This window comes from Ictidomys tridecemlineatus, chromosome 11 (assembly GCF_052094955.1).
Source record: "Ictidomys tridecemlineatus isolate mIctTri1 chromosome 11, mIctTri1.hap1, whole genome shotgun sequence".
NCBI classification, from domain to species: Eukaryota; Metazoa; Chordata; class Mammalia; order Rodentia; family Sciuridae; genus Ictidomys; species Ictidomys tridecemlineatus.
The window spans coordinates 40,588,458-40,614,764 of NC_135487.1; the positions used below are offsets into that span (position 1 = coordinate 40,588,458).

Genomic DNA, 26,307 nt, shown 5'->3' on the forward strand with positions numbered 1-26,307 from the left:
TGGCTTTCCTATATACAATCAACGAACAAGTGGATTTTGAATTCAAAAGCATAATACCATTGAATTAGCATCTCAAAAAAATAGAATACTTAAGTGTAAATCTCACAAAATATGAACAAGATCTATGTAAGGAAAACTAGAAAACTAGTTTTTGATGAAAAAAAATCAAATAACTAAATAAATTAAGGTATGTTCCATGTTCATGGATAATGGGACATAATATTTTCATGATGTCAGTTCTTCCCAAATTGATCCATAATCAACACAATTCCAGCCAAATCCTAGAAAGTTACTTTGTTGATAGAATATCCACAACTGATTCTGAAGTTTATAGTGAAGCTAGGCACAGTGGTGCATGACTGCAACCTCAGAGGATTCAGGTGATTCAAGTGGGAGGATCACAAATTCAAGGTCAGCCTCAACAACTTATTGACGCCCTGTCTCAAAATACAAAATAAAAAGGGTTGGGGATGTAGCTCAGTGGTTAAGTGCCCCTGTCAAGTGCCCCTGGCCTCAATCCCTGATACCAAAAAGAAAAGGAAAAAAAAATACTTTATAGGGAGAAGCAAAAAAAAATTCCAGGACAGCCAACATAATAATTAAGATGAACAAAATCAGGGGACTAACATTATTCAACTTTAAAAATTATTATAAAGCAACAATAATCAAGAGAGTGTGGTATTGGTGAAAGAATAGACAAATATAACAATGGGGCTGAATAGAGTGATCAGAAGTAGGCCCACTTAAAAATAGTCAACAAATATTTGACAAAGGAGTATAGGTGATACATCAGAGAAAAAGTAGTCCCTTCAATAAATTGTGCTGGAACAGTTGGACATTCATATGCAAAAAAAAAAAAGAAAGAAAAAAGAAAGAAAGAAAAGAAAAAGAAAAAAGAAAAGAAAAAGAAAAAAGAAAAGAAAGAAAAAGAAAAGAAATGAATCTAGACACAAAGCTCACACTTCACAAAAATTAACTCAAAATGAAGCACAGACTAAATGTAGAACATAAAACTCCAAGAGAATAATCACATAGGAGAAAATCTAGGTTATCTTGGTTTTTTTGTGATGGCTTTTTATATTCAACACCAGAGGAATAATTCATGAAAAAAAGTTTCATAAGCTGAACTGAACTACATTAAGATTAAAAAAAAAAACGGGGGGGGGGGTGTGCTGGGGTGGTGGCTCAGTGGGAGAGCACTTGCCTAGCACATGTGAGGCTTTGGATTCAATTCTCAGCACCAAATTTAAATAAATAAAATAAAGGTCCATTGACAACTAAAAAATATCTAAAAAAAAAAAAAAAGATTAAAAAAACTTCTCTATGAAAGAAACTGTGAAAAAAGTGAGAAGACAAACCACAGACTGGGAGAAAATATTCACAAAAGGCATATCTGAAAAGGACTGTTATCCAAAAGAATTCTTAAAACTCAACAGTAAAGACTGGGGATTCAGCTCAGTTGGTAGAGTGCTTACCTTGCACACAGAAGGCCCTAGGTTCAATCCCCAGCTCCACAAGACAAAACAAAAACCTTAACAATAAGAAAACAGCTTGATTTTAAAATAGGCAAAAGAGACTGGGCGTGGTGGTGCATACCTATAATCCCAGCAACTCAAGAGGCTGAGGCAGAAGAATCACAAATTGAGGCCAGTCTCAGCACTAAGCAAGCCCTAAGCAATTTAGCAAGACCTTGTTTCTAGATAAAATATATTTTATAAAGGGTCTGGGAATGTGGCTCAGTGTTTAAACTCTCCTACGTGATTCAATCCCTTGTACCAAATTAAAAATAAATAGGCAAAAGGCATGCAGATGGTAAACATGGACAGATAATCCTGGACTTACAATGGTTCCACTTGTGGTTTTCACTTTTTTACTTTTACTTTTCTTTTAAATGCATTTTTAACTTAATGATATTTTCAGCTTACACTAGGTTTATCAGGATATAACCCCATTATAAGTCAAGAAGTATCTAGATATAAAAAGATGCTTACCCAGGCATGGTGTGCATACCTGTAATTTCAGCTACTTGGAAGCCTGAGGCAGGAGGATTGCATGTTTGAGACCAGGTTGAGCAACTTAATGAGACCCTGTCTCAAAATAGAAATTGAAAAAGGGATGTAGATGTAGCTCAGTGATGGAGAACTTGCCTAACATCCAGGAGGCCCTGGATTTGATCCTCAGCAAAACACACACACACACACACACACACACACGCATACGATACTCAATGTCATCGATGAATTACAGGTTAAAATTAATTATAAATATCGGCAAAGCTGTGCAACTATAGAAACTCTTAATTCAGGGGCTGGGGTTGTGGCTCAGTGGTAGAGCACTTGCCTCCCACGTGTGAGGCACTGGGTTTGATCCTCAGCACCACATAAAAATAAATAAATAAGATAAAGATACTGTGTCCATCTATAACTAAATATATATATATATATATATATATATATATATATATATATATATATTTTAAAAACTCTAATTCATTGTTTTTTTTTTAAGAGAGAGAGAGAATTTTAATATTTATTTTTTTAGTTTTCGGCAGACACAACATCTTTTGTTTGTATGTAGTGCTGAGGACTGAACCCGGCTGCACGCATGCTAGGCGAGCACGCTACCAATTGAGCCACATCCCCAGCCCCTCTAATTCATTGTTGGAGGAATACATAAGAATCCAGCCACTCTAGCCAGGTGTTGTGGCACATGCCTGTAATCCCAGCAGTGCAGGAAGCTGAGGCAGGAGGATTGCAAGTTCAAAGCCAGCCTCAGCAATTTATCAAGGCCCCAGACAACTCAGTGAGACCCTGTCTCTAAATAAAATATTAAAAAGTGGCTCAGTGGTAAAGCACCCCTGGATTCAAGTCCTGGTATCAAAAGAAAAAAAAAAAAAAAAGAATCCAACCACTCTGGAAAATAGCAAGGCAGTTACTTATAACAATAAACATACTCTTACCATATAATTCATACTCCTTGGTGTTTCTGAATAAGTTGAAAACTTATATCCACCCCCAAATCTGCACATGATTTTTATAAGAAGCTTTATTCATAATTGATAAATATTAGGAGCAACCAAGACACCGTCTTCAATAGAACAGATGAACAGATAAACTGTAGTACATCCAGACAATGGATTATTATTCAGAATTAAAAAGAAATGAGGGGGGCTGGGGATATAGCTCAGTTGGTAGAGTGCCTGCCTTTCATGTATAAGGCCCTGGGTTCAATCCCCAGTACCCAAAAAACAAAAAGAAAGAAAGAAAAAGAAAAAGAAAGAAATGGGGGCTGGGATTGTGGCTCAGTGGTAGAATGCTTGCCTAACACGTATGAGGCCCTGTATTCGATCCTCAGCACCACATAAAAATAAATAAATACAATAAAAAAGCATTGTGTGTCCATGTGTGGACTAAACTAAACTAAAAAAAAAACAGTGAGCCATCAAGCCATAAAAGGATATGGAGAAAACTCAAAAGCAAATTACTAAGTAAAAGAAGCCATTCTGAAAAGGCTTTATACTATATTATTCTCACTACATAACACCCTAGAAAGAGAAGAACTAAGGAAGCAGTAAAAAAATTAGTGATTGGCGGGCTGGGGTTGAGGCTTAGTGGTGGAGCGCTTGCCTAGCATGTGTAACACACTGGGTTCAAATCTCAGCATAGCATATAAACAGGTAAATAAAAAATAAGGGTTCATCAACAACTAAAAAAAAATAGTGATTGCTAGGGCACTGGGGTTTACTGGAAGAATAGATGAAGAACAAGTGAATTTTTGGACAGTGAAATTATTCTGCACAATACTATAATTATGGGTACATGTTATTATACATTTGTCCAGATATATAGACTATACACCACCAAGAGTGAACTCTAACTTTACCTGTGGACTTCAGATGATTATGATGTGACAATGGAGGCTCATCAATTGTGACAAAAGTACCACTCTGGCACGGGATACTGCTAAGGGCAGGGTTGGTTGTGCACGTGTGAGAACTCCTTATATTTTCTGTTCATTTTTGCTGTGAATATAAGAACGCAGTACAAAAATAAAAATCCCATTATAAAACCAAAACCTTAGCAATCTCAGGGATGCAGTGGTTCTTGGTACGTGGTGAATCTCTGCACGTGGGAGGGACTGTCTTTGCTTGAAGAGATAGGAACTGTACTCTTCAATACTGGGCACCATATGTGGTATTTGCTGTGAACAGCTCTAAAATGAAACTTATTTTGAAGGGTCTTTTTATCCCCCACTTCCTAAATAAAGTTAATTAATAAAATTAATACCTACTGGACCCTAGAGCCAAGGCTGACACTTTTTGGTGCTAGCTTTCCTGTCATCCTTCAGTTGGTAGAGTGCCTGCCTCTCATGCATAAGGCCCTGGGTTCAATCCCCAGCACCACTCTTACTAACAGAGAGTATTTAGGTATATAAATGCCAGAGACGAATAGCTAAAGCTTTGTGAATGAATACCGTAGGGATTATGTAATATTGGAACAGGCTTAGTCAGACTACTTTTTCTTTCTTGATGTGAATTTGATGGGGGGTGGGGAGACCAGGGATTGAACTCAGAGGCACTGGACCACTGAGCCACATCCCCAACCGTGTTTTGTATTTTATTTAGAGACAAGGTCTCACTGAGTAGCTTAGTATCTCTCTTTTGCTGAGGCTGGCTTTGAACTCTCGATCCTCCTGCCTCAGCCTCCCAGGCTGCTTGGATTACAGATGTGCACCACCATGCCTGGCCCTCTAGATGTGTTTTTAAACACTCTCCAACTCGTAGCCTCTCTGAGTCATGCTTGCTCTGGCTGTGAGGCCTTGACCATGCAGTTCCCTCCACTTTGCCTGGCTGACAGCTCACTGTCTTTCTGATTGCAGCATAGACATCAGTTCCTCATGGAAGCCTCGTGACCTCTCTATACAGAATAAGCTGCCACTTCTCCATACCCCTATGTCCCTACGCATCCTGTCTCTCTACTTAATATACTAAATGGCAATTTTCTGTTTACTTGTCTTTCCTGCGCTAGACTATGACTTCCCTGAGAGCAGAGAGTTTTACCTGACTCTCTTCTCCCAGTGCTAAGAGGAGTTGCAGGCCCTTAACTGCTGATGGCCCCAGAGATGTCACTGCCTGGGAGGTCCAGATCCAAAACCTCTGGGAAGGGACTTTGCCTCTGCAAAGAGTGGGAAACCACCTTTCACTAGTAAAAGAACTATTTATATTGTTAAAAGAATAATTAACATTAGAAGTTATTCATTTGCAATAGATCTTTTAGTGGGGAAGGTTTAAGTGTGGATCTTTTTAAGGATTTGTTTTAAAAAATTAATCAAAGGAAGGGGCTGCAAGTGTAGCTCAACACTAGACCGCTTGTGAGGCACTGGGTTCAATCCTCAGCACCACATAAAAATAAAGTAAAGGCATTGTCTCCATCTATAAAAAATATATATATTTAAAAAATTAATCAAAGGGAGAATTTAAAATCCACGAATCTCTCAAAAACTAAGGCAAAGAATCTGAAACAATAAGAATGAGAACAGACCTTTGTATACCTGGCTGGGAATTTTCCACTTTATTGACGGGAAAGCAAATACCTTCTGCCACGGCACCTTCCTCTTGCCTGGAGTTGGCTGCTCTGACTCTGTACCTTTGTCCAGCTCCGCCCAGTGTCATCTGGCTGCAGCCTCTGGGTCCATCAGCCTCAGAGCCAATTCTGGCTGTGCCGAGATGGGGCTGCTCCGGCCAGGCCTATGGCTAAAGAAATTATGGATTCTCTTATTGGTGATTGTAGAGGTGGCCATGGGCAAAGTGTTAATGACACTGTTTCCAGAAAGAGCCACGCAGAATATCTTGGCCATGGGCCAGAAGACTGGTATGACCAGAAACCCCCAATTTTCCCCTGACAACTGGGTCCCGACCTTCTTCAGCATCCAGTATTTCTGGTTCGTCTTGAAGGTCCGTTGGCAGCGACTGGAGGACAAGGCTGAGCTGGGGGGTCTAGCCCCAAACTGCCCTGTGATCCGCCTCTCGGGAGAGAAGTGCAATATTTGGGACTTCATACAAGGTCAGGAGGCTGCTGTGTGCTAGGGCGCTTGAAAGTCTGGCGGGCGGGGACAGAGAGAGGTTGAAAGGTGCTGAACTCTCCCACTCCAGCTGCTCCTTCTGGGGCTTCTTGTCTTCATCCCGCTCAGGAAGTGAGGGACTCCCTTGAGTTCTGTTGCTCTGAGTGGCATCACAACCTTCCCTGGCACCCCAGTCACAAGCCAGGCCTTCTGTCCCACTCTGGCCTCTCAGTCCTTGAATGCTCTTCTTACCGTGTCGTCGGTTCTGCCTGGGTTGCCCTCTGTCCACCTCTACCTGGTGAAATCCTCTTCATCCTTCACACTTCCACTCAATGGCACTTCCTGCAAGCAGCCAACTCCCACTTTCCCAAAACAGATTACCCGCTCCCTGAGGCTCTGAAGGTATGACCTTGGCCTGCAGGACTGAGGTGGCTTCCTAGAGGAGGTGGCTTTGGAACTTGGCCTTGAAGAATGAGGAAGATTTTTGTAGCTTGAGAAGGGAAGACTGTTTTAAGAGAGGGAAGGGCAATAATTTCTTTCTTTCTTTTGTTTGTTCATGATTTTAAACCAGAGTGCACAAATGACCTTGATTTATTTGAAAACATTTATCAAACTACCATTGATTACAAGAGCAGTGTAACAACTAATTTTATTGTGTGTCTACTATGTCCCAGACACTATGCAAGAATAGGCCAATCTTCTGAATGCCAATTATCCAAAGATCAGTTTCAAAGATCAGTTTCCTGAAAACCAGATTGCCTCAGGGCCAATTCATAGAATTGAGTTCCATGATTTTTTTTAAAAATATATATATTTTTAGTTATCAATAGACCTTTATTTTACTTATTTATTTATATGCACTGCTGAGGATTGAACCCAGTGCCTCACCTGTGCTAGGCAAGTGCTCCACCACTGAGCCACAACACCAGTCCAAGCTGCATCATTTAAACGTATACTTTCAGTTAGAAAGTATTCAACTTTGTCGGCTAGGCACGGTGGTGCATGCCTGTAATCCCAGGGGCTTGGGAAGCTAAGACAGGAGAATTGTGAGTTCAGAGCCAGCTTCAGCAAAAGCAAGGTGCTAAGCAACTCAGTGAGACCCTGTCTCTAAATAAAATACAAAATAGGGCTGGGGATGTGGCTCAGTGGTCGAGTGCCCCTGAATTCAATCCCCAGTACCAAAAAACAAACAAAACAAAAAAAAAAAAAAGGAAAAAAGAAAGTATTTTAACTTTGTCACTGGTCCCTGCTGCTGCAGCTGAGACTGAAAAATAAGGAGACTGAGAGGCACAAAAACAAAAATAAAAACCCTTTATTTATAAAATAGAGTTGACCTTCAGCACAATGATCCAGAGTCCCCTGAAATAATATGTTCTAGCCATATAGAAATAAACACTGCTAGCTTCTATCCTAGAAAAACCTCATAATCCAGACCAATGAGAAAGGGAAGCAGAGATTCTGGGGAAGGGGCCCTCTCGTGGATGGGGGGTAAGGAGATGGTCAAGGGAAGGCTGTCTGGAAAAAAAATGGTGAGCATTATCATCTCGGGATGTAAAGTCTTGGTGCAGTTGAGGAAAAGGGGCTTGGGGAGCAGGGCAGGACAGATGGGAGGAACAGAAGAGGTCCGAGAGGTAGAGGAGCACCTTTCAGTTTGGCAGAAATGGGGTGCAAGAAGCAGGAAGCGGCTGGGTATGTTGGTGCACCCCTGTAACCCCAGCTACTCAGGAGGCTGAGACAGGAGGATTATAAATTCAAGACCAGACTGGGCCAATTAGTGAAAACCTGTCTCAAAATGAAATAAAAACTAAAAAATGCTCAGTGGTAGAGCAGCCCTGGGTTTAATCCCCAGTAATACAAAGAAGAAGAAGAAGAAGAAGAAGAAGGAGGAGGAGGAGGAGGAGGAGGAGGAGGAGGAGGAGGAGGGATGAAAAATTAAACAGAAACCATCATTAGGGGCCAGAGCTTGGAGGGCCTCATGTGTCTTATCTTCAGATAGATGTTATCCTGAGGGTGTTGGTGAGTTCTGAGAGTAAACATGATCAGTTCTGCTTATTAGAAAGACATCCTGTAACTTCTTTAGACTACTACCAGGCCATTAAAATGCTCTGTTGTATGCTTTAGGTATAAACTCTGAACTCATTTTAGAGCCACAGATTTGGGAGAACTGGAAGATTCTTTATAATTCACCTAAAGCAACTCCTTCATTTTTTCAGACGCAAAGGGCCAGAGAGGTAAATGACTTGTTTAGAGTCACACGGCAAGTTCTTGGCAGAGCTAGAACTAGCTGGTATATTTTCTGTTGATGAATAAGACAAAAGGGCATCAGAGAAATTCTCAGCCATCTCCCATCCTCTGCACATCCATGAACAAGCACACATATACACAATTCACACACACACACCAGAGAGAGAGAGAGAGAGAGAGAGAGAGAAACCTCAAATAACTGACATGTTGTGGTAGAAGGCAAGTAATGGATGATTTGTTTTCTGGGCATCTGAGAGTTTAGATGAAACTGGCTTTATTTCATCTCCTGTTTAAAATTCTCCAAAATATACAAATGTACTTGAAGAGTCTCCTAGTAAGGACAAATGGGATTTCTCTGCCGAGAGAGCCTGATGTGGGGGCTAATTTACTGGCCCAGCAATCATGAGAGTGGGCCCAAGTCCAGTTCTACTATGGAGCAGTTTTCCCAGTTGAACTTGACCATCCTTCCCTGATATTCTTAAAATGGCATTCTCAGTACTGGGGCCTGCGGTCATGGGCAGAGGCCCAGCCCTAAACACAGCCACGCTCTGATACCCATCCTTCCTTTCTTGGCTATCAGGAAAGCAGGGAACTAAGTTTAAACTTTGCCCTCAATACTGGTCACTGTACTCAACCACTATAAATAATTAAACAAATGGCTCTGTTCCTTCCAGGGTCCTGATGAGCGGGTGTTGAATATTTTGCCAATTAAAAAAAAAATCCAGACAGCTAATATTTAGAGCCAGCCCTGACCCTAAGTCACTTTTCTTATCTGAAGAGTGACTCCCTGGGATCATTGGAGTCCAATGACCGCTCAGAGCGTCCCTGCTAATGCCTGGGCCTCCCTGTCATGTGGGTGAGGAGTCACCATGCAATCAACCAGGAGGACTGAGGCCCACTTCATGCCTCCTGGGACCTCCTATGAAGAAATCCTGTGAGTCAAAGACAAGGAAAACTTTGTATCTTTAGAGAAACTGACCTACCTTCTCCTCATACTGTAGACTGAAAAATTAGAAATAAAAAACTAATTGGGGGCTGGAGTTGTAGCTCAGTGGTAGAGCACTTCCTAGCATGTGAGAGGCACTGGGTTCTATTCTCAGCACCCCATATAAAGAAATAAATAAAGTTAAACTGATTGGGTTTCTCCTTTTACTTGGCTACCAAGAGATTCAGAGTCATTTATATAGCTCAGTCACAGTAAATGCACAGGACCTTTGAGCCTGCTAATTTGTCCATTTTTCCCTCCTGTTCTATGCCTTCCAGAAAACCATTTTTTTTCCTTTAGTTTCTACTTAATATTTTATTATATATGCAAAATGCTTCAAATCCTTTGCAGAACAAGGGGGGTGTATAACTGACCAAATAAAACCAAGCAGGTTAAGATGCCCTCTGTCTCCATCCATCAGCAAGCCAGGTCAATTCCACTTTCCCCCCTTCACCTTGGCCTACACACCAGCCCTGGTTCCTACTGTCTCTCAAGTGGACTTCCACAAGGTCCCCTAACTGCTTCTTCCCCACTTCCATTGTCACTCTCAGTCCTTTCTCCACAGAGTAGCCAGTGATATTCAAGTGTGAATCTGATCACTACACAGATCTACTGAAGCGGTCAGGACTCTGGCTTGCAAGCAACAGAAACTCACTCTGGTTTTACTGGTCACATCCACATCCACCCATCAAGGAACCTATTGGAAAGATGTTGGGGTCTCCCCGGAATCAATAACAGCTGGAGCCCTGAGTATAGGCTGCTTTCAGCATCAACGGTCACACCAGGATCCAGCTGTCACTATGGTTGCTGGGCAAACCCATCACTATCCCTGACAGAAGCATCACCATTGGGCTATGAATGAATTCTGCCATCTCAAGACTCTAACATCAATGATCTATGTGAGAGGATCTAATCCACTCACTGGGGGTTGGGAGGGTCACTGCCTGCACCCTGGCTGCTGGGGGCAGAGAGTAGAACTGTCCTCTCTGTCTTCCACAGAGCAAGGCTTGGCACAGCCGCCCATCAATAGTACACAAAATAGAGAATTTCAAGTAGAAAGGGAGTTTGGGGCTGGACAGCCAAAGCTGCAATAATATCCACAACATGTGCAAAATATCTCCTATTGTCTTCCTATTGTACCCAGAGTAAAATTCAGATTTTGCACCAAGGCCCCTAAGACTCTCCTGCTCTAGCCCACACCAAACTCCCCAATCACCTCCTCTTATTGCTCCCTGCCTGGTACCAGCCAGTGATCTTGTGGATCTTGAACAAACTAAGCCCTCTCTCCCTCCAGGGGAGCTTTGCACATTGAGTAGCTGAGCCTGGAATGCTCTTCTCTTTTACCCATGGTTGTTTTTCTTTTGTCCTTTACTTCTCAGGTTCAATGGCAGCTCCTCAGAGGCCTTTCCTCACCCAACTGATTCTGTTAAGTCTCATTCATAACACTGAGCACAATTTGAAATGACTTCATTTCTGTATTGAACTTGTCTTTTGGCCTGTCTTCCCATTCAATAAAACTCAAACTGTAGACGACAGAGACCTACTAGTCTCACTCTCTCTATCTTTTTTTTTTTTTTAAGAATGATTTTTTTTTAAGTTGTTGATGGGTCTTTATTTTATTTATTTATATGTGGTGCTGAAATTCGAACCCAGGGCCTTGCGCATGCCAGGCAAGCACTTTACTGCTGAGCCACAACCCAGCCCTGCTAATCTCACTCTCCACTGAACCAACAGTTGGCAGCAGGGCTTAAATAGTATAAATTCTGAATAAATGCTTGTAGATAGGATGTGAGTGTGCTGGAGATTGGGATACAAGTTTGAATGAGGCCCTGCTCTAAGGAGTAACCCATAGCCTGGGGGAAGAGAACACTTAAATAGGTTATGTCATAGTGCAGGATAGCACTTAGTCCAAGAAATGTCTGACGAGGCCTTAACAATGTTTCAGCTCCAACCATAACGATCCTCGGGCTTCTCCCCAAAGCTGCCCCAACTCTAGGCTGGGGGAACTCCAGAAGGCCCCCACCCAGAACTAACTTCGTGGGCATGGGACCAGTGAATCACACACGGTCTCACACTCAGAGGCCTCATCCTTGAGATTAACACTCTGTAGTAGCTGTCTTGAAATTCTTAACAAGTTTATCTTGGAACTTGCATTTTGTAAGTGAATCCCAATGGGACAATGGAGGCTGCCCCGAGGACACACTGCCTTGCTCTTCAGACCTTGCAGCTCAGCTGGGGACATGCTCTCCAGGGCCCACTCTTCCACCCCCACATGTCCCTTCTTCCTGTTCCCAGCCAGTGACTGTTTTACCTTCTAGCCCCAGAGAGAACCACCTGGACACAGCAGGGGAAAGGTCAGGGTCAGGTGTTGGCATCCCCCAGTGTCTTTGGGCAGAGCATGTGAAGGGCTGTTCCCATCCTGGCTAGCAGCACCATGTGCAATTTGGCAAGTGATTGGGGTGATTTGGAGGGAGAAACCTCTTATCCCCCTTTCCCCTATGAAAGTGCCTAGCATTCTCCTGACAGGGTGAAATATATTTCGGGTCCGGGTGGTAGGCAGGTAAGAAAGGTCTGACTTGCCTTCCGTGCTCCTGGCCAGGGCACAGTGCCTTGTTCTGGTGTCTGAGGGGAGAGGGCAGCCAGGATGCCACAGCACACATGCACACTGCGTTGCAGGCAGCTGGGTGACTTGAGAGCCTGCACTCACCCTATGAATGTCCCTGTTTCTTGCCAGGGAGTGTGATATTAAATAGCAACTAAAAAGCAGCATGCTAGGTCAAGATAGAGATTTTAGAAGAAAAGAAAAATCTTTATTTTAATAAATGTGATAGCACTTTCCTGTACTTTTTAAACAAGAGTCCCTGCATTTTCATTTTGTAGCAGGTTCTACTCTCACCTCTTCTAGGCCTCCCCATTTTAGAACTCAGGGAGGAGATAAGAGCAGAGAGCATTATTGAGCACCTACTATGGACCAGCCACCGTTTTAAGCCCTTATCAGTATTTATTTATTTTTCATAACAATCCTATAAAATATGTATGTATTATAATTATGTCTACTTATGGATGAGGAAACCGAGGCACTTTGATTGGAAAGGGCACTATCTTCAAAGTCCAGAAGCCAAAGTGTTCATTGTAACTTCACCACTGACCTGCTGTGTGTTGGTCCTAGAGGTCTATAAACCTCAGATTCTTTTTAAAAGGGGAAATTCTACCTACTTTGCAGTATTATTAATCCCATCACCTGAGAGAATGGAGGCCTGTTTGCCTCATAAACTGCATAAAAGAGACTCCCCTATAATTATTTTAAGCACCATCATCTGCAGGTGGACCACTGAGATCACCTAACGTAAACCTCTCATTTTAGAAAGGCGGAAACCAGCTCCATCCCCTGCTAAGTCACACTCTCTAGGGTTAGGCTCCTGCCTGTGCCCAGGGCTCATTCTGGAGAGACAATAAAAGTAACAGAATTAAAGGCAGGAGTGAAGATGATGCTTGCCAAAAATAAATCAATAAATTGTGCAGGGCTGGGGATGTGGCTCAAGCGGTAGCTGCTTGCCTGGCATGCGTGTGGCCCGGGTTCGATCCTCAGCACCACATACAAACAAAGATGTTGAGTCCGCCGAAAACTAATAAATAAATATTAAAAAAAACTCCCTCTCTTTCTAAAAAAAATAAATTGTGCAGATTTTTGGCTTATAATGGTTGTTTTTCCATTTTAGGCAACAGACCACTGGTGCTGAATTTTGGAAGTTGCACCTGACCTTCATTTCTTTTCAAATTTGACCAATTCAAGAGACTTATTGAAGACTTTAGTCCCATAGCAGATTTTCTCATCATCTACATTGAAGAAGCACATGCATCAGGTACAGAAAGATGTTTTTGCCTCTTCCTATTCACACCCTCTCTTTTCCCTCTCCCCATACAAAGTTGGAAGTGGGCTGGAGGAAAAGAACTGCTATTCATCAAGCACCCGCCACCTCCCTATCGCCGCCCTGGATTTACCCACCACTCACTTCATGGTTTGCTTTCAACCAGGACACACACACACACACACAAAAAAAAAAAAAAAAAACAGAAAACCTGGAGAGATGGGGTTTGGCAAGAGAGCATTCTAACCTTTTAAGATAAATAGGGAAATCAAGGGAGAGCAATTGACTTGAGCACATTTATAAGGAATTTGGACCTGAAATTGGTGAAATGACTGCTATCCAGTTATTTGTAAGTATAATTATTTGTACAGTCATTAGTAATGACTGCTATACATCCTAAGACAGTTGGACACAATGGCACATGTCTGTAATCCCAGTGACTTGGGAGGCTGAGATAGAAGTATCATAAGTTTAAGACCAACCTCAGCAGTTTAACAAGACTCCCCCACCCCGTCTCAAAATGAAAAAAATTAAAGTGCTGGGGATGTAGCTCAGTGGCACAGTGCCCTTGGGTTCCATCCCAGCACTAAAAAGAAAAAGATATATCCTGAGACTCAAGGAGATAAGATTCATGTGAGTCAGTAGTTCTCATGCTGTGGTAAGTATCAGAAGCACCTGGAGGGCTGGTTTAAAGCAGACTGCCTTAGACAGGCCTGAGAATGTGTATTTCTTATGAGTGATGCTGATACTGCTGATCTGGGGATCCAAAGTGAGAGAACCACTGACATAGGCCAACTCTTTCCTGGGTAAGAATCCTTTCTATAGTCCCTACCTGCCCGTCACCCATCATCATCATTTCATGGGAAATCATCCTTTGTTAGGAAAGTCGAAGATAGTCAGAGATAATTCTTCCTTACAAGAGGCATACATGTCCCTCCAGGAAACATGTATATCGTGGTCTAAACCCCTTACTTTACAAAATGGTCAGACACATCTCTTCTCTGATTTTCATGGGGACTGAACTCATGAATTTGGCCCAAGTCTCAAATCCAAAGATTGGGGAAGGCAGGAAGGCTTGTGTGGCAGAATGGAACAGGTGCCATTTCTTCATCCATCTCCCCACAGAACAGGAGAGATGCTGTCTGATACATTGCTGTCACCCAGAACTCAGTATAGCCCACGTCACAGTCAGAGCTCTGTAAAAACAGGATGGATAATGTATAGGCCAGTTAGCCTTGCTGGCTTGTCCATGTCTTGTAAGCACAGAGATTATTCTGATTAATCTTCAGCCAAGGTGACCCAGTAGTACTTTCTCCCAATGTGGTCCCCAGATCTTTAGTGACAGAACCACTTGCTTACTGAAAATGTATATTCTAGGGCCCTACCTGAAGCCTACTACATAGTGACATAAATGTACACAAAAGCTTAAAAGCTGCTTTCAACTTATATTGTGCTCTTTTAACTGGCAGCATCTGCCCTAACCTGGTGATTTTGAAGCAATTTAAAATATTATAATAAGATAATGTTATGATAGGTTCATTATACTGTTCTTTCTTACATACATTTAAAATTTTCCATAATAAAATTTGTTTTAAATCAGCCCAGGGGACAGGAGAGCAAAAATGAGAACAAAGTATCTCTTTGTGAGATATCCCTTTGTGAGAACAGCAGGCATCAGTTAAAGAAAGAGACCTATGGCAGAGAAACTGGCATCTGTGGTCTCCCAAGCTGAGAAGAGACAATGCCTCCGCGTCACACAGCTGGAGCTCAGCCAAGCCTAGTTTGATTTAGCCTTCCTGGGGAGGCACTTCTCAAACTTTACTGTGTGCTCAGATCACTTAGGCGTCTTATTGAAATGCAGATTCTGGCTCCAGAGGGTTGGCATGGGGCCAGGTAAGGGCAAAGCTGCTGGTCCAGGGACCATACTTTTGAGTCACAAGGTCCTAGAGGATCCAGTTTTAATCTCCAAAATAGTAAATTGCAAATTGTAACAAGAGGGTTTGGAATATCACTGACATTGTTTCCTGGTCCTGATACCTGTCCCTGACTCATTTTTCCCAGAATCAGACCAGGTAGGTTTAAACCTTTCTGGAAACTAGAGCTATCTACCTCAGCCACCAAGGAAAGGCTTCCTGCCCTGTCCTGACACAGTTTTTCCTCTTCCCCATCTCCTTCTTCCGGGTCCTTGTTTCTATCAACCAGACAGAACTGGGCATAACCTATACCTCAGAAATAAAGCGTACAGAGCTAGTATCCATCAGACCCAGGAGGTCTGGGCCAGTCTTTAGGGCCCAAATTAGTTGACTTGACTTTCTCTACACACCCCGTTTGTCCAAGTAAAATACAGGGAGGCACAAGGTATAGTGGGAAGGTCCAGACATTGGAGTTTCAGACCTGGGTGTGAGTCCAGCTCCATTATGTGCTGCTCATGGGATTTTGGTCAACTTCCCTTTTGAGTCTGCTTCTCTACCATAAAAATGGGATGACATCATCTGCCTCACGGAATCATTCATTCAACTTTTCTTACTGAGCACTTACAATGTGCCCAAGCCTGCTGGGGCTAGGGAAATAGAGAGAAAAGATGTATATGCGGTTCCTACCTGTAAGGAAGTTACATTTATATTTGGGGAGGAAAGTCGCTGTTCCTCTCATGTTCTCAGCTGTACCATGGGGCTGAGAATCCCTGCTTGGCCTCCCATGGGAGGCAGCTGGGAAGCTCCAAGAGCCCACGGTGGACATGGCTGCCTAAACATGGTATAAATAGAAATTGGTGTTATTATCATCAAGAAATTTGATGACGAGTAATAATATCTTTTATAATGAGTAATAATATCTCAGGCCAGACATTTGTATCTTGAGGTGAATCTGAAGGGCTGGTTTAACTTGGGAGAAAGATACTGAGTAAGGAGACTTGGGAGCACTAAGGAGGTGATGTAGACCCTGTGGATAGACTTAAGCAACTTATCTCACCTGCAGGGCAACTATTATTGTAAACATGGGCCCGTGGCTTCCAAAGGAACCTATGACTACATTACCTGGATTCCAGGTTCCCCAGAAATGGGGCAAATGGAAGGGCAAGGCTATGAGCAGTCTCTAAAGGACAGGGAGAATAATGGGTTGGAAGGCAGTGTGATTAGGAGGCAGGAAAACTGCATAGAAGGGGATGAGAACAAGGGTCACTGCCAGGCTGGCAGCTATATGAGGCTTTGAGCTCACCCTGAGCAGCTTATCTTAGGTTGTCAATAGAGCTAAAGCAACATCCGCTGCAGTAGCAGAAGTCACAGTGCCTAATCCAAGAAAGAGAAGGCTCCACTCTGCTCACACTGAGGTGGAGTTAGCTACTGTAACAAAAAGAGAGCAAAGGTCAGAGACAGCCTGGGGGTGGGGGTGGAGGAATCCAAGTACCTCCTCCATTTACCTGGAGCCAAGAGCTGGAGGAAGACTAGAGGGATAGGCAGAGGCTGGGTCACTGAAGGCCTCATGGACCATACTGAAGAGGCTGGGATCTATCTGAATGGTGTTAGGAAGGCACCAAAAGATTTGAGGAGGAGAGTGACATGGTCAGATTTGCATTTTGGAAAGAACATTTTGATTATGAATAATCAGGAGAGGAAAGTTTTCTAAACTCTAGTGTAATAGTTTTTTTGTTTTGTTTTTATTTTATTTGTTCTTTTTAGTTATACATGACAGTAGAGTGTATTTCGACTGGAACATACATGGAGTATCACTTCCCATCCTTGTGGTTGTACAAGATGTGGAGTTAAAAGGGTCATGTATTCACATATGAACATAGGAAAACTATGTCTGCTTCATTCTACTGTCTTTCCCATTCCCATCCCCCCTCCCCACCCTTCATTTCCTTTTGTCTAATCTAATGAACTTTTATTCTCCCCCCTCCACCTCCTTATTGTGTGTCAGTCTTTACATATCAGAGAGAACATTTGGCCTTTGGTTTTTGGGATTAGCTTATTTCACTTAGCATGATAGTCTTCAGTTCCATCCATTTACCAGCAAATGCCATCATTTCATTCTTCTTTATGGCAAAGTAATATTCCATTGTGTATATATATCACATTTTCTTTATCCATTCATCTGTTGAAGGGCACCTAGGTTGGTTCCATAGTTTAGCTATTGTGAATTGCACTGCTATAAAAATGGATGTGGCTGCATCTCTATAGTATGTGGATTTTAAGTCCTTTGGGCATAACCCGAGAAATGGGTTAACTGGGTCAAATGGTGGTTCCAGTCCAGGTTTTCTGAGGAATCTTCATACTGCTTTCAGAGTGGTTGCACCAATTTGCAGTCCCACCAGCAATGTGTGAATGTACCTTTTCCCCCACATCCTTGCCAACATTGTTATTTGTATTCTTGATGATTGCTATTCTGACTAGAGTGAGATGAAATATCAGCATAGTTTTAATTTAGAGCAGTAGTTTTTAAAACTAGTTATAATGCCCTAGTGCATTCAAATCATCTGAAAGTCTGTTAAAACCCAGATGGCTGGGTCCCACCACTCGTTGGTCTAGGGTGGGGCCTGAGAATCTGCATTACTAACAGGCTCTCAGGTGCTGCTGCTGTAGCTGGTCTAGAGCCCACACACTTAGATAACCACAGTTCTAGACCACTGCCTCTCAAAGTGTGGTCCAGGCACCTTGCATTCTGGGAGCAGGTTAGACTCTCAGTCATACCCTAGAAAGGATGAATCAGAATTTCCCTGTAACAAAGCCTCTGAGTGACATATATGCTTACTAAAGATCAAGAAGCCGCTCTCTATTGATTGGACTATCTACATTGAAGAGATGAGGCCTGGAAGCCAGGAGTCCGGGGCTTCAGTTTTGAGTTAATCAGTAACTGTCTATATAACCTGGCAGATAGACCTATAAGAGGAAACTGGACCAAATCATGGCCAAGGGCTCCTCTACCTGGGACCTTCTGTTAAAAGTGGTATTTAGCCTGAGGAATTGGGTGCCCTGTTTGTACAGCTTGAGTGCCTAATCTTTCTTTTCCAGATGGCTGGGCTTTTAAGAATAATGTGGACATCAAGATTCATCAGAACCTCCAGGACCGCCTGTGGGCAGCCCACATGCTGCTGGCCAAGAGTCCCCAGTGCCCTGTGGTGGTGGATACCATGCAGAACCAGAGCAGCCAGCTCTACGCAGCCCTGCCCGAGAGGCTCTATGTACTCCAGGAGGGCAGGATCCTCTACAAGGTGGTGACCCAGGGGCAGGAGGCCCAGGGAGGGCCAAGAAGGTCCAGGAAAGACAAAGGCAAAAAGAGGGCTTTGTATCAGGGAGACTCTAGATTCAAATCACTGCTAGTCATGTGACCATGGGCAAATTCTTTCACTTTTTGGAGCTTCAGTTCCCTCTTCTGCAAAATGAACAGACTGGTCCCCACCTCATCAGGGAGGAAATGATGCCCATGAAAGCCCTGGATTTTATTTATTTATTTATTTATTGGCACCAGAAATTGAACTTAGGGAGCACTTAACCCCTGAGCCACATCCCCAGCCCTTTTCTTGTATTTTGTTTAGAGACAGGGTCTCACTGAATTGCTTAGGGCCTCGCTAAATTGCTGAGGCTGGCCTTGCAATCCTCCTGCTTCAGCCTCCTAAACTGCTGGGATTAAAAGTATGCAACACTACACTGGGCAAGCCCTGGCATTTGGACCATAACTGCATCTACTAGCTGCCTTCTGAACCCAGACGACTGGCCCAACCCTGATTTTCAACTGGGAGATAAATAGAAGATGTTTCCGTTTTATTTTGATGCTCAGAGAGGGGAACTGACTTGCCCAAGGTTACTAGGCAAGGCTTTGATTTCAATTGCCCCCATGAGAGGCAGCAGGATAGGGAGGGCTGAAGCTGCTCATCACTGAGGCAGGCCTGGCTCTGGAGGGGATGTAGGAACCTAAAGAGAGCCGACTCTGTGGGTAGGAGCTGGAAATGTTGAAGCAGGGATGCAACCAGAGAACTGAGTCCAGGCTTCCTGGTGATGGTTTTCCCCTCATGGTCTCCAGCCTTACTAGGGAACAGGAGCTAACACAGAGGCACAGCCTCTGGCTCCTTGGACAGTGTTGGTCTCTGAGAGGAGGAAATAAGTTTAGAGCTGCTGAAAGGATTTGCAGCCTTGGATAACTGATGATATCCAACTACTTGGATGCCATTCTGCTCATGGCCCTCCTTATACAGGTGAAATAAGCAACATCTTGTACATGGAACCCCAAGGTTCTAAGGGTCACAATACAAGGATGCAGGTCCCTCTTCCTTGCCCCTTCCCTGAGACATGGTTCTAAGATCCTGGGCACAAAGTCCCTACCCTGGATTAGGCCCTGTGCAAATCCTGGAAACACAAAAATGAATTGAATGATCCCTGCCTTACTTCAAGGTGCCCACAGTCTGGGAAGACCCAAATAAGAGTAGTAATACAGGGGCTGAGGCTGTGGCTCAGTGGTAGAGGGCTTGCCTAGCATATGTGAGGCACTGGGTTCAATTCTCCGCACCACATATAAATAAATGAATAAAATAAAGGTCCATACATCTAAAAAATATTCAAAAAAAAAAAAAGAGTAGTAATACAATGTCCTGAATGCTGAGATTCCACAGCAGAGACCAGCAACCTTTTCTGTAAAGGCCTTGATGGTCAATATTTTTTACTTTGTTAACCCTGAATCCCCAGCAATCCAGTTTTGCAGTTATAGCAAAGAAGCAGCTACAGACCATCTGTAAGTGAAGAATGTGTGTTATTAGAAATGACTTGGCTCTCAAACTGCAGGTTTTCCAACCCTGAGGAAGGGTGGATATTTCAGAGGATGTGGCAAGTATGGGCCTTAAAGCATAAGCAGTCTGTTGGATAAGGTGAGGCATGACTGTAATCCCAGTGACTAGGGAGGCTGAGGCAGGAGAATCGTGAGTTCAAAGCCAGCCTCAGCAACTTAGCAAGCACCTGTCTCAAAATTAAAAATAAATAAAATAAGAGGGCTGAAATGTGGCTCAGTGGTTAAGTACTGTGGGTTTAATTCCCAGTAGCCAAAAAAAAAAAATGCATAAGCAGTCAGTCAAGTAAGCACAGGGAGTGAAGGTCATTGCAAATATAGGAACAGGTGGCAAAGGCCCTGAGGTATATAGGGTAGGTGTGAATAGGGAATTGGAGGCACTTGGGTTACAGGGTCTGATCCTGGATCAAGGAGTTCAGCTTTCATCTTAGGGCAAAGAAGAGCCATATGAAGATTTTGAGTAGGAGACAGGCATGATCAGATCGGTTCTTTAGAAAGATCATTGGCTGTTGGATGCAGTGGCACATGCCTATAACCCCAATGACTCAGGAGGCTGAGACAGGAGATTGCAAGTTCAAGGCCAGCCTCAGCAACTTAATAAGGCCCTAAACAATTAGTAAGAGACCCTGTCTCAAAATAAAAAATAAAAAGGGCTGGGGATATGACTCAGTGGCAAAGCACCCCTGGTTTCATTCAATCTCCAGTACCAACAAAGGAAGGGAGACCATTGACTACTGGGTGAAGAATGGACTGGAGGGAGCAGGATAGTGGGAGGTATGGTGGCTGCCAGGACTAGGGAGTGCAGAGGGCATCTCTAGGGCAGGGGGACTGGAGGAGCAGAGGTGTTTTTGATGCCGAATGAGTGGAGCTTCTGTGGGGACTGAAGAGGAAAGGAAGGTCTAACGGTCTGAAGGTCTAATGAGGGAAGAAAAGTTTATTTAAAACTAAAAAAAAAAAAAAAAAATCCTTTTCTCCTCCTAAAACTCGGTAACTTTGCCTCTAGTGTTCTTCTATCTCAATCCAGTCTTCTCATTAAATGTTGGTGCCACGCCACCCACTTTCCCTGGATGATCTGATCCACCTCATTGTTGCGCAAATCTGCCATTGGCCACACTGTACTGATAACACCACCATAGATCTTAGTCCAGATCTACAACCAAGCTCCAGACTACATATTCCTTGCAGATTGGAAATCTGGGAATGCCTGATTCATTTCTCTTGCAGGGTAAACCTGGCCCTTGGAACTACCATCCAGAGGAAGTTCGTGCTGTTCTGGAAAAGCTCCTCAGTTAACGTGGACAGATTCTCCAGCTCTGTCCAGGTGATCCACAGAAGGACTCCTCAGGCTTGGCTCTCTCAGCCCAGCTGACTTTCACCTTTGACCTGTGTTCCCAGCTGAACTACTAGCTCAAAATTAATTTTTCAAATTTAAGCAAACAACTACTACTAGAGAGGGCAGGTCACAGCACCCAATCAGGTCAAATTGTTTCCTTTTTTTTTTTTTTTTTCCAGTACTAGGAATTGAACCCAGGGTTGCTCTACCACTGAGCCACATCCCAAGCCCTTTTTGTTTTTTATTTTATTTCTCACTATATTGCCTAGGCTGGCTTCTACCTTTTGAGCTTCCTGCCTCAGCCTCCCAAGTCTCTGAGGTTATAGGCGTGTGCCATTGTGCCCAGCACAAATTTTTATAAACTGAAGTAACACCTGAGCTGTTCAGGCAAGTAAATCCATGCAACTCCACCCTGCTCCCTTAGTGGCAACCATATTCTTCGCACAATGTCTTCTTTTTTTTTTTTTTAAAGAGAGAGTGAGAGAATTTTTAATATTTATTTTTTTTTAGTTCTCGGCGGACACAACATCTTTGTTGGTATGTGGTGGTGAGGATCGAACCCGGGCCGAACGCATGCCAGGCGAGCGCACTACCACTTGAGCCACATCCCCAGCCCTTCGCACAATGTCTTCTAGTGAAATGGCAGTCGCCCTCCACTGGCTTACTCCTGAAGTGTGGCGTTTCCCTTGCTGCTCTAATACCAAGTGTTCAATATGGCACCCCTTCTGTGAGGCAAGTCCATTTGCCCAAACCTGCCATTCATAGGACTGATCATTTAAGACACCAAATTGGCTTTTGGAACAAAGCACAGGAAGAATTCCACTTGTTAGGGACAGATGAGGAATTGGAAGGGGAGGGCATGGGAAGAGAAGAAATGATAACCCGGATAACTTGTTCCTTGACAAAAGATTTAAATCAGTCAGTGGTGGTGCTGAGTGAGTTTCCATGGTAACCATCTGCAATTCTGCCAGGAAAAGGAGAGTTTTCACTTTACCATCTTTGAATATATTTCACAGAAATCTGGCTCTCTGTTCTCTGGTATATTCCACGATTTTCACTTATCAAGGAGTGATAAGGAGGATTTTTGGCTTCCCAAAAGCATTATGATCATGACCAAAGCGGACAATAAGCACTAGCAAAAGCTATCATTCAGCTACATAGAAGCTCATAATTGAAATTGTTTCCCCAAGATCTTCACTAGTCTCTAAATGGTCATTTGTGTTAGATCACATCAGACTAATGGATAACCTTTAGAATTCATCTGTTTTTTAAAAATATTTTTTAGTTGTCAGTGGACCATTATTTTATTTATTCATTTATACATGGTGCCGAGAATTGAACCAAGTGCCTCACACCTGCTAAGCAAGTACTCTACCACTGAGCCACAACCCAGCCCTAGAATTCATCTGTTTTAACTCTGCTTCTTTTCATATTTGTTTATGATGGCCACAGCCTAAAGTACCCACAGCTGTGACTTGATTTTAAAAAAATGTTCTAAGATGCAGCAAGCTAATACAGAACAATTAAAACATATCAAGCTATTTTGGATGGCTTCAGTGTGATCTTTACATTTTCTTTTCCAATTTCGGTCAGCCTGAACTATCTTTTATTATAACTCAATGTAATCTGATCAGCAAAAATATCATTTGCTGGAGGGGCCCCATTTGGTGGGAAGAATACTCAGTCTTTATGTGTTACATGTCAAATGCATTACTCTTATGAATCCTGCTGGAGGGAAATAATTTTTCACATTGGAATCAAACTTTGGTCACAACATGACAAAAGGATGGACTTGGGGGTACATTTTGCAAGCATGAGAACACGTTCTCTGTGGCTCTGCCTTAGTTGCTACCATGTTAATTTTTTAAAAATGTTCTTTAAAAAAAATTTTTAGTTGTCAATGGACCTTTATTTATTTATTTTTTAAAATGTGGTGCTGAGAATTGAACCCAGTGCCTTGTACATGCTAGGCAAGCACTTTACCACTGAACCACAAATCCAATCCCATGATAATTTTTTTTTAAGTGGGGGGTAGATACTGGGGATTGAACTCAGGGGTATTCGACCACTGAGCCACATCTCCAGCTCTATTTTTTGTTTTATTTAGAGACAGGGTCTCACTGAGTTGTTTAGCACCTCACTTTTTGCTGAGGCTGGCTTTGAATTTGCAATCCTCCTGTCTCAGCCTCCCAAGCCACTGGGATTATAGGCATGAACCACCCCCCACCCTGCCATGTTAATATTTAAAATTTTTTTTTTAGTTGTAAATGGACACAACATCTTTATTTTTTTATTTTTTTAAGTGTGGTGCTAAGGATAAAACCCAGTGTCTCACATGTACAAGGCAAGTACTTTACTGCTGAGCCACAATTCTAGCCCCTCATATTAATATTTTTTAATCTAGCTATTTCACTTTTGTTTTTCATAGATAGGGTCTGGTTATTATGTTCAGGTTGGCCTCTACTTGGGCTCACACCTCAGTCTCCGGAGTAGCTGGGACTAAAGGCGTGTGTCACTATGCTCACACATTTTATTCCACTAAAAAAGAGTTGTTATTAATCATCTACCAAGCACAGACATTTTAAAATGTGTTCTCATTTAATTTCTCCTATCCTAAAGAGATTATTATCCCCATTTTATAGATGAGGAAATCAAGACTCAGAGAGTTGAGTAACTTGTGAGTTCTCAGAAGTAGTAAATAATCAAGTGGGATCCAACTCCACTTCTGATGTCAAAGCCAGAGTCTTAGCTCTATTTCTGCTAGCTCTCTACTTTGGTTAGGCTGCCTTGGTATCCTGAAGTATAAAATGGACATCAGTAGTGCCTGCCAGAGAGGACTCATGAGTAAAACACTGTGCCTGGTTTGGAGCAAACGCCACGGGAGTGTTGGGTATTAAGAGAATAGTTGTCATTCTGCAACTGCCTTCTTGGGCTGCCTTTTTGGGGGTTGTGGATTGAAAGGAAAGAAGAGACACTGAATAAAAATTCTCCATCCTATCCAGATAACCAGCCAACACAGGCATGAGTTTGTGAAATTATACTGAGAACAAGTAGCTGTGACATCAATGGGACTGAAGCAGAACTGAGCACTGTCCTTGATAAGTGCTAAGTTCCACAGAAGAATCTGGCATAGGAGACAACAGTCTTCTGAACCACTTCTCAGATGGTCCTCCATGGCATGTCTATAAATGCATCAGAACCTCCTGGTTTTCAACAAATGATAGGAGCTGGAACTGAAGAGTTTTTAGAATGACAAAATACCCCAGGCTTTCCAGTTCAATTATTTTCAATTTAATGCATCAGACATGAATTGAGCACTAATTCAGTGTGTGGAGTAATGCAAAGACAGAGAAGGCACAGCTATTGTCCTCTAGCAGCTTAATCTCCTGGGGGGGGGCACACACAGACACCACAGTAACCATTCAAGATGCAATATGATATGTTAGCCTGAGATAAAGGTAAATGTTCAGAGGTCAGAGAGGGGAGAGCAATCCCTCTGAGCTGCGTGAATTCAAGCAAGGCTTTGTGGAGCTAGCAACACTTGCACTGGGTTTATAAGGATGCCTAGTACTTCCATATTTGGGAAAAGCCTGGAAAACACAGGCAGGGAGAAGAATTTCAAATGGAGACAATGACATGGACAAAGGTTGATAAAGAATATTTGCAAAGGCCTGCTTGAGGTTTAGGTTCAATTCTAATTGATGACAGAGAAGAGGATTCTTCTTTAGAGGGGACCTCTTTGAGTCTGGATCACAAAAATAAACCCATTCTGCTTATTAGTATTATAAAGCACTGGTATGCAAACAAGCTTGTTAATATGTCCTGTCCAGATAGGAGTGTAGTCAACACAACACTATCTGCCTTTTTTTTTTTTCCCTTTCTTTTTTGCAGTACCAGGGATAGAACTCAAGGCCCTGTCGTAGTTGGACAGGATACCTTTATTTTATTTATTTATTTTTATGTGGTGCTGAGGATTGAACCCAGGGCCTCACATATGCTAGGCAAGTGCTCTACCGCTAAGCCACAACCCCAGCCCCAGTCTGTCTGCTTTTGAAGGGAAGATTTCCTTCTACTTTGCTCTTTCTCTGAGGGTGATACCTTTTGTGGTACTTGCCTTAACATGGGGACTCGCAGCCTATGCTCCATTCGGACACCAAGATATTGCCTCCTACGCCTGGCAGGAGGCCTAGGAAATGAAAGCTCTGACTACCAGAAATTGGCAGCCTCACCCAGAATGGCCGATAACTTTAGCACTTGTCCACCTCCCTGGAGCTTGGCTCACAGTACATTCCTGGCCACAGAATATTTTCTTTTATTTATGGTAAACTCAGCCATCAATTCTAAAAGATTGATTATGATATTTTCTCCAGCATTTCTAGATTTGTATTGAGGGATCCAGAGTACCTAATCTGCCCAACACCTTAACTCAGTGGAGTTACCAGCAGTTTCCTTGAGAAGCACATGTGGGTCCCCCATTCCCTGAGACTTTGCATGCTGATGAACACCAGTCTGTCATTTTGAAGTCAGAAGGATATGTGGGTAGGTTTCAGATTCTTGGGTTTCAGTTCTCTGCCTCAGATTTAAGAACATTGCTAGACTATTTTTTTGGCAGGAGATGCCTGAGGTCGGCCTAATTTACTTCTCCTGGCACTTGTATCACTTTTATTCTGCCAGGAAACCTGACAGATTCTTTCTTTTTACTTGACGTTCAGTAACTCCACCAAGAGAGATTGCAGTGTTGACTTTCCAGGAACAAATATCCTCTTTTAAGCTGGGTGTGGTGTTGTGTACCTAGAGTCCCAGTTACTTAGGAGGCAAAAGATCGCTTGAGTGTAGAAGTTTAAGGCCCACCTGGAAGACAGCGAGACCCTGTCTCAAAACCAAACAGAAACAAAACAACAAAATCCTCTCTGGAGCTCAAGATTTATTGTTATATATATTTTTAACTTCAGGGATGTCTTCTTCTGCTGCCTTGAATCTTTCCTGTTGCATTTGTCCTATTCTCTTAGCACCTATAATCATAGATATGTTGCATTTCCCTC

General features: G+C 42.8%; 1 protein-coding gene across 2 annotated transcripts; it reads left to right on the forward strand.

Annotated features, from left to right (window-relative positions):
- Nucleotides 1-5,669: 5,669 nt before the first annotated feature.
- On the forward strand, nucleotides 5,670-22,806 carry Dio1 (iodothyronine deiodinase 1). 2 transcript variants are annotated; one of them, XM_013358922.4, is made up of 5 exons: nucleotides 5,671-6,062; nucleotides 13,009-13,152; nucleotides 18,168-18,367; nucleotides 21,157-21,253; nucleotides 21,776-22,806. In XM_013358922.4, exons 1-4 carry the CDS (start codon nucleotides 5,726-5,728, stop codon nucleotides 21,223-21,225), a joined length of 750 nt encoding a protein of 249 aa, XP_013214376.1. In that variant the 5' UTR covers nucleotides 5,671-5,725; the 3' UTR covers nucleotides 21,226-21,253; nucleotides 21,776-22,806. The 2 variants fall into 2 exon arrangements, with proteins under 2 accessions (XP_040144637.2, XP_013214376.1); XM_040288703.2 differs by lacking the exon at nucleotides 21,157-21,253 and having other exon boundaries at nucleotides 5,670-6,062.
- The last annotated feature ends 3,501 nt before the right edge of the window (nucleotides 22,807-26,307 follow it).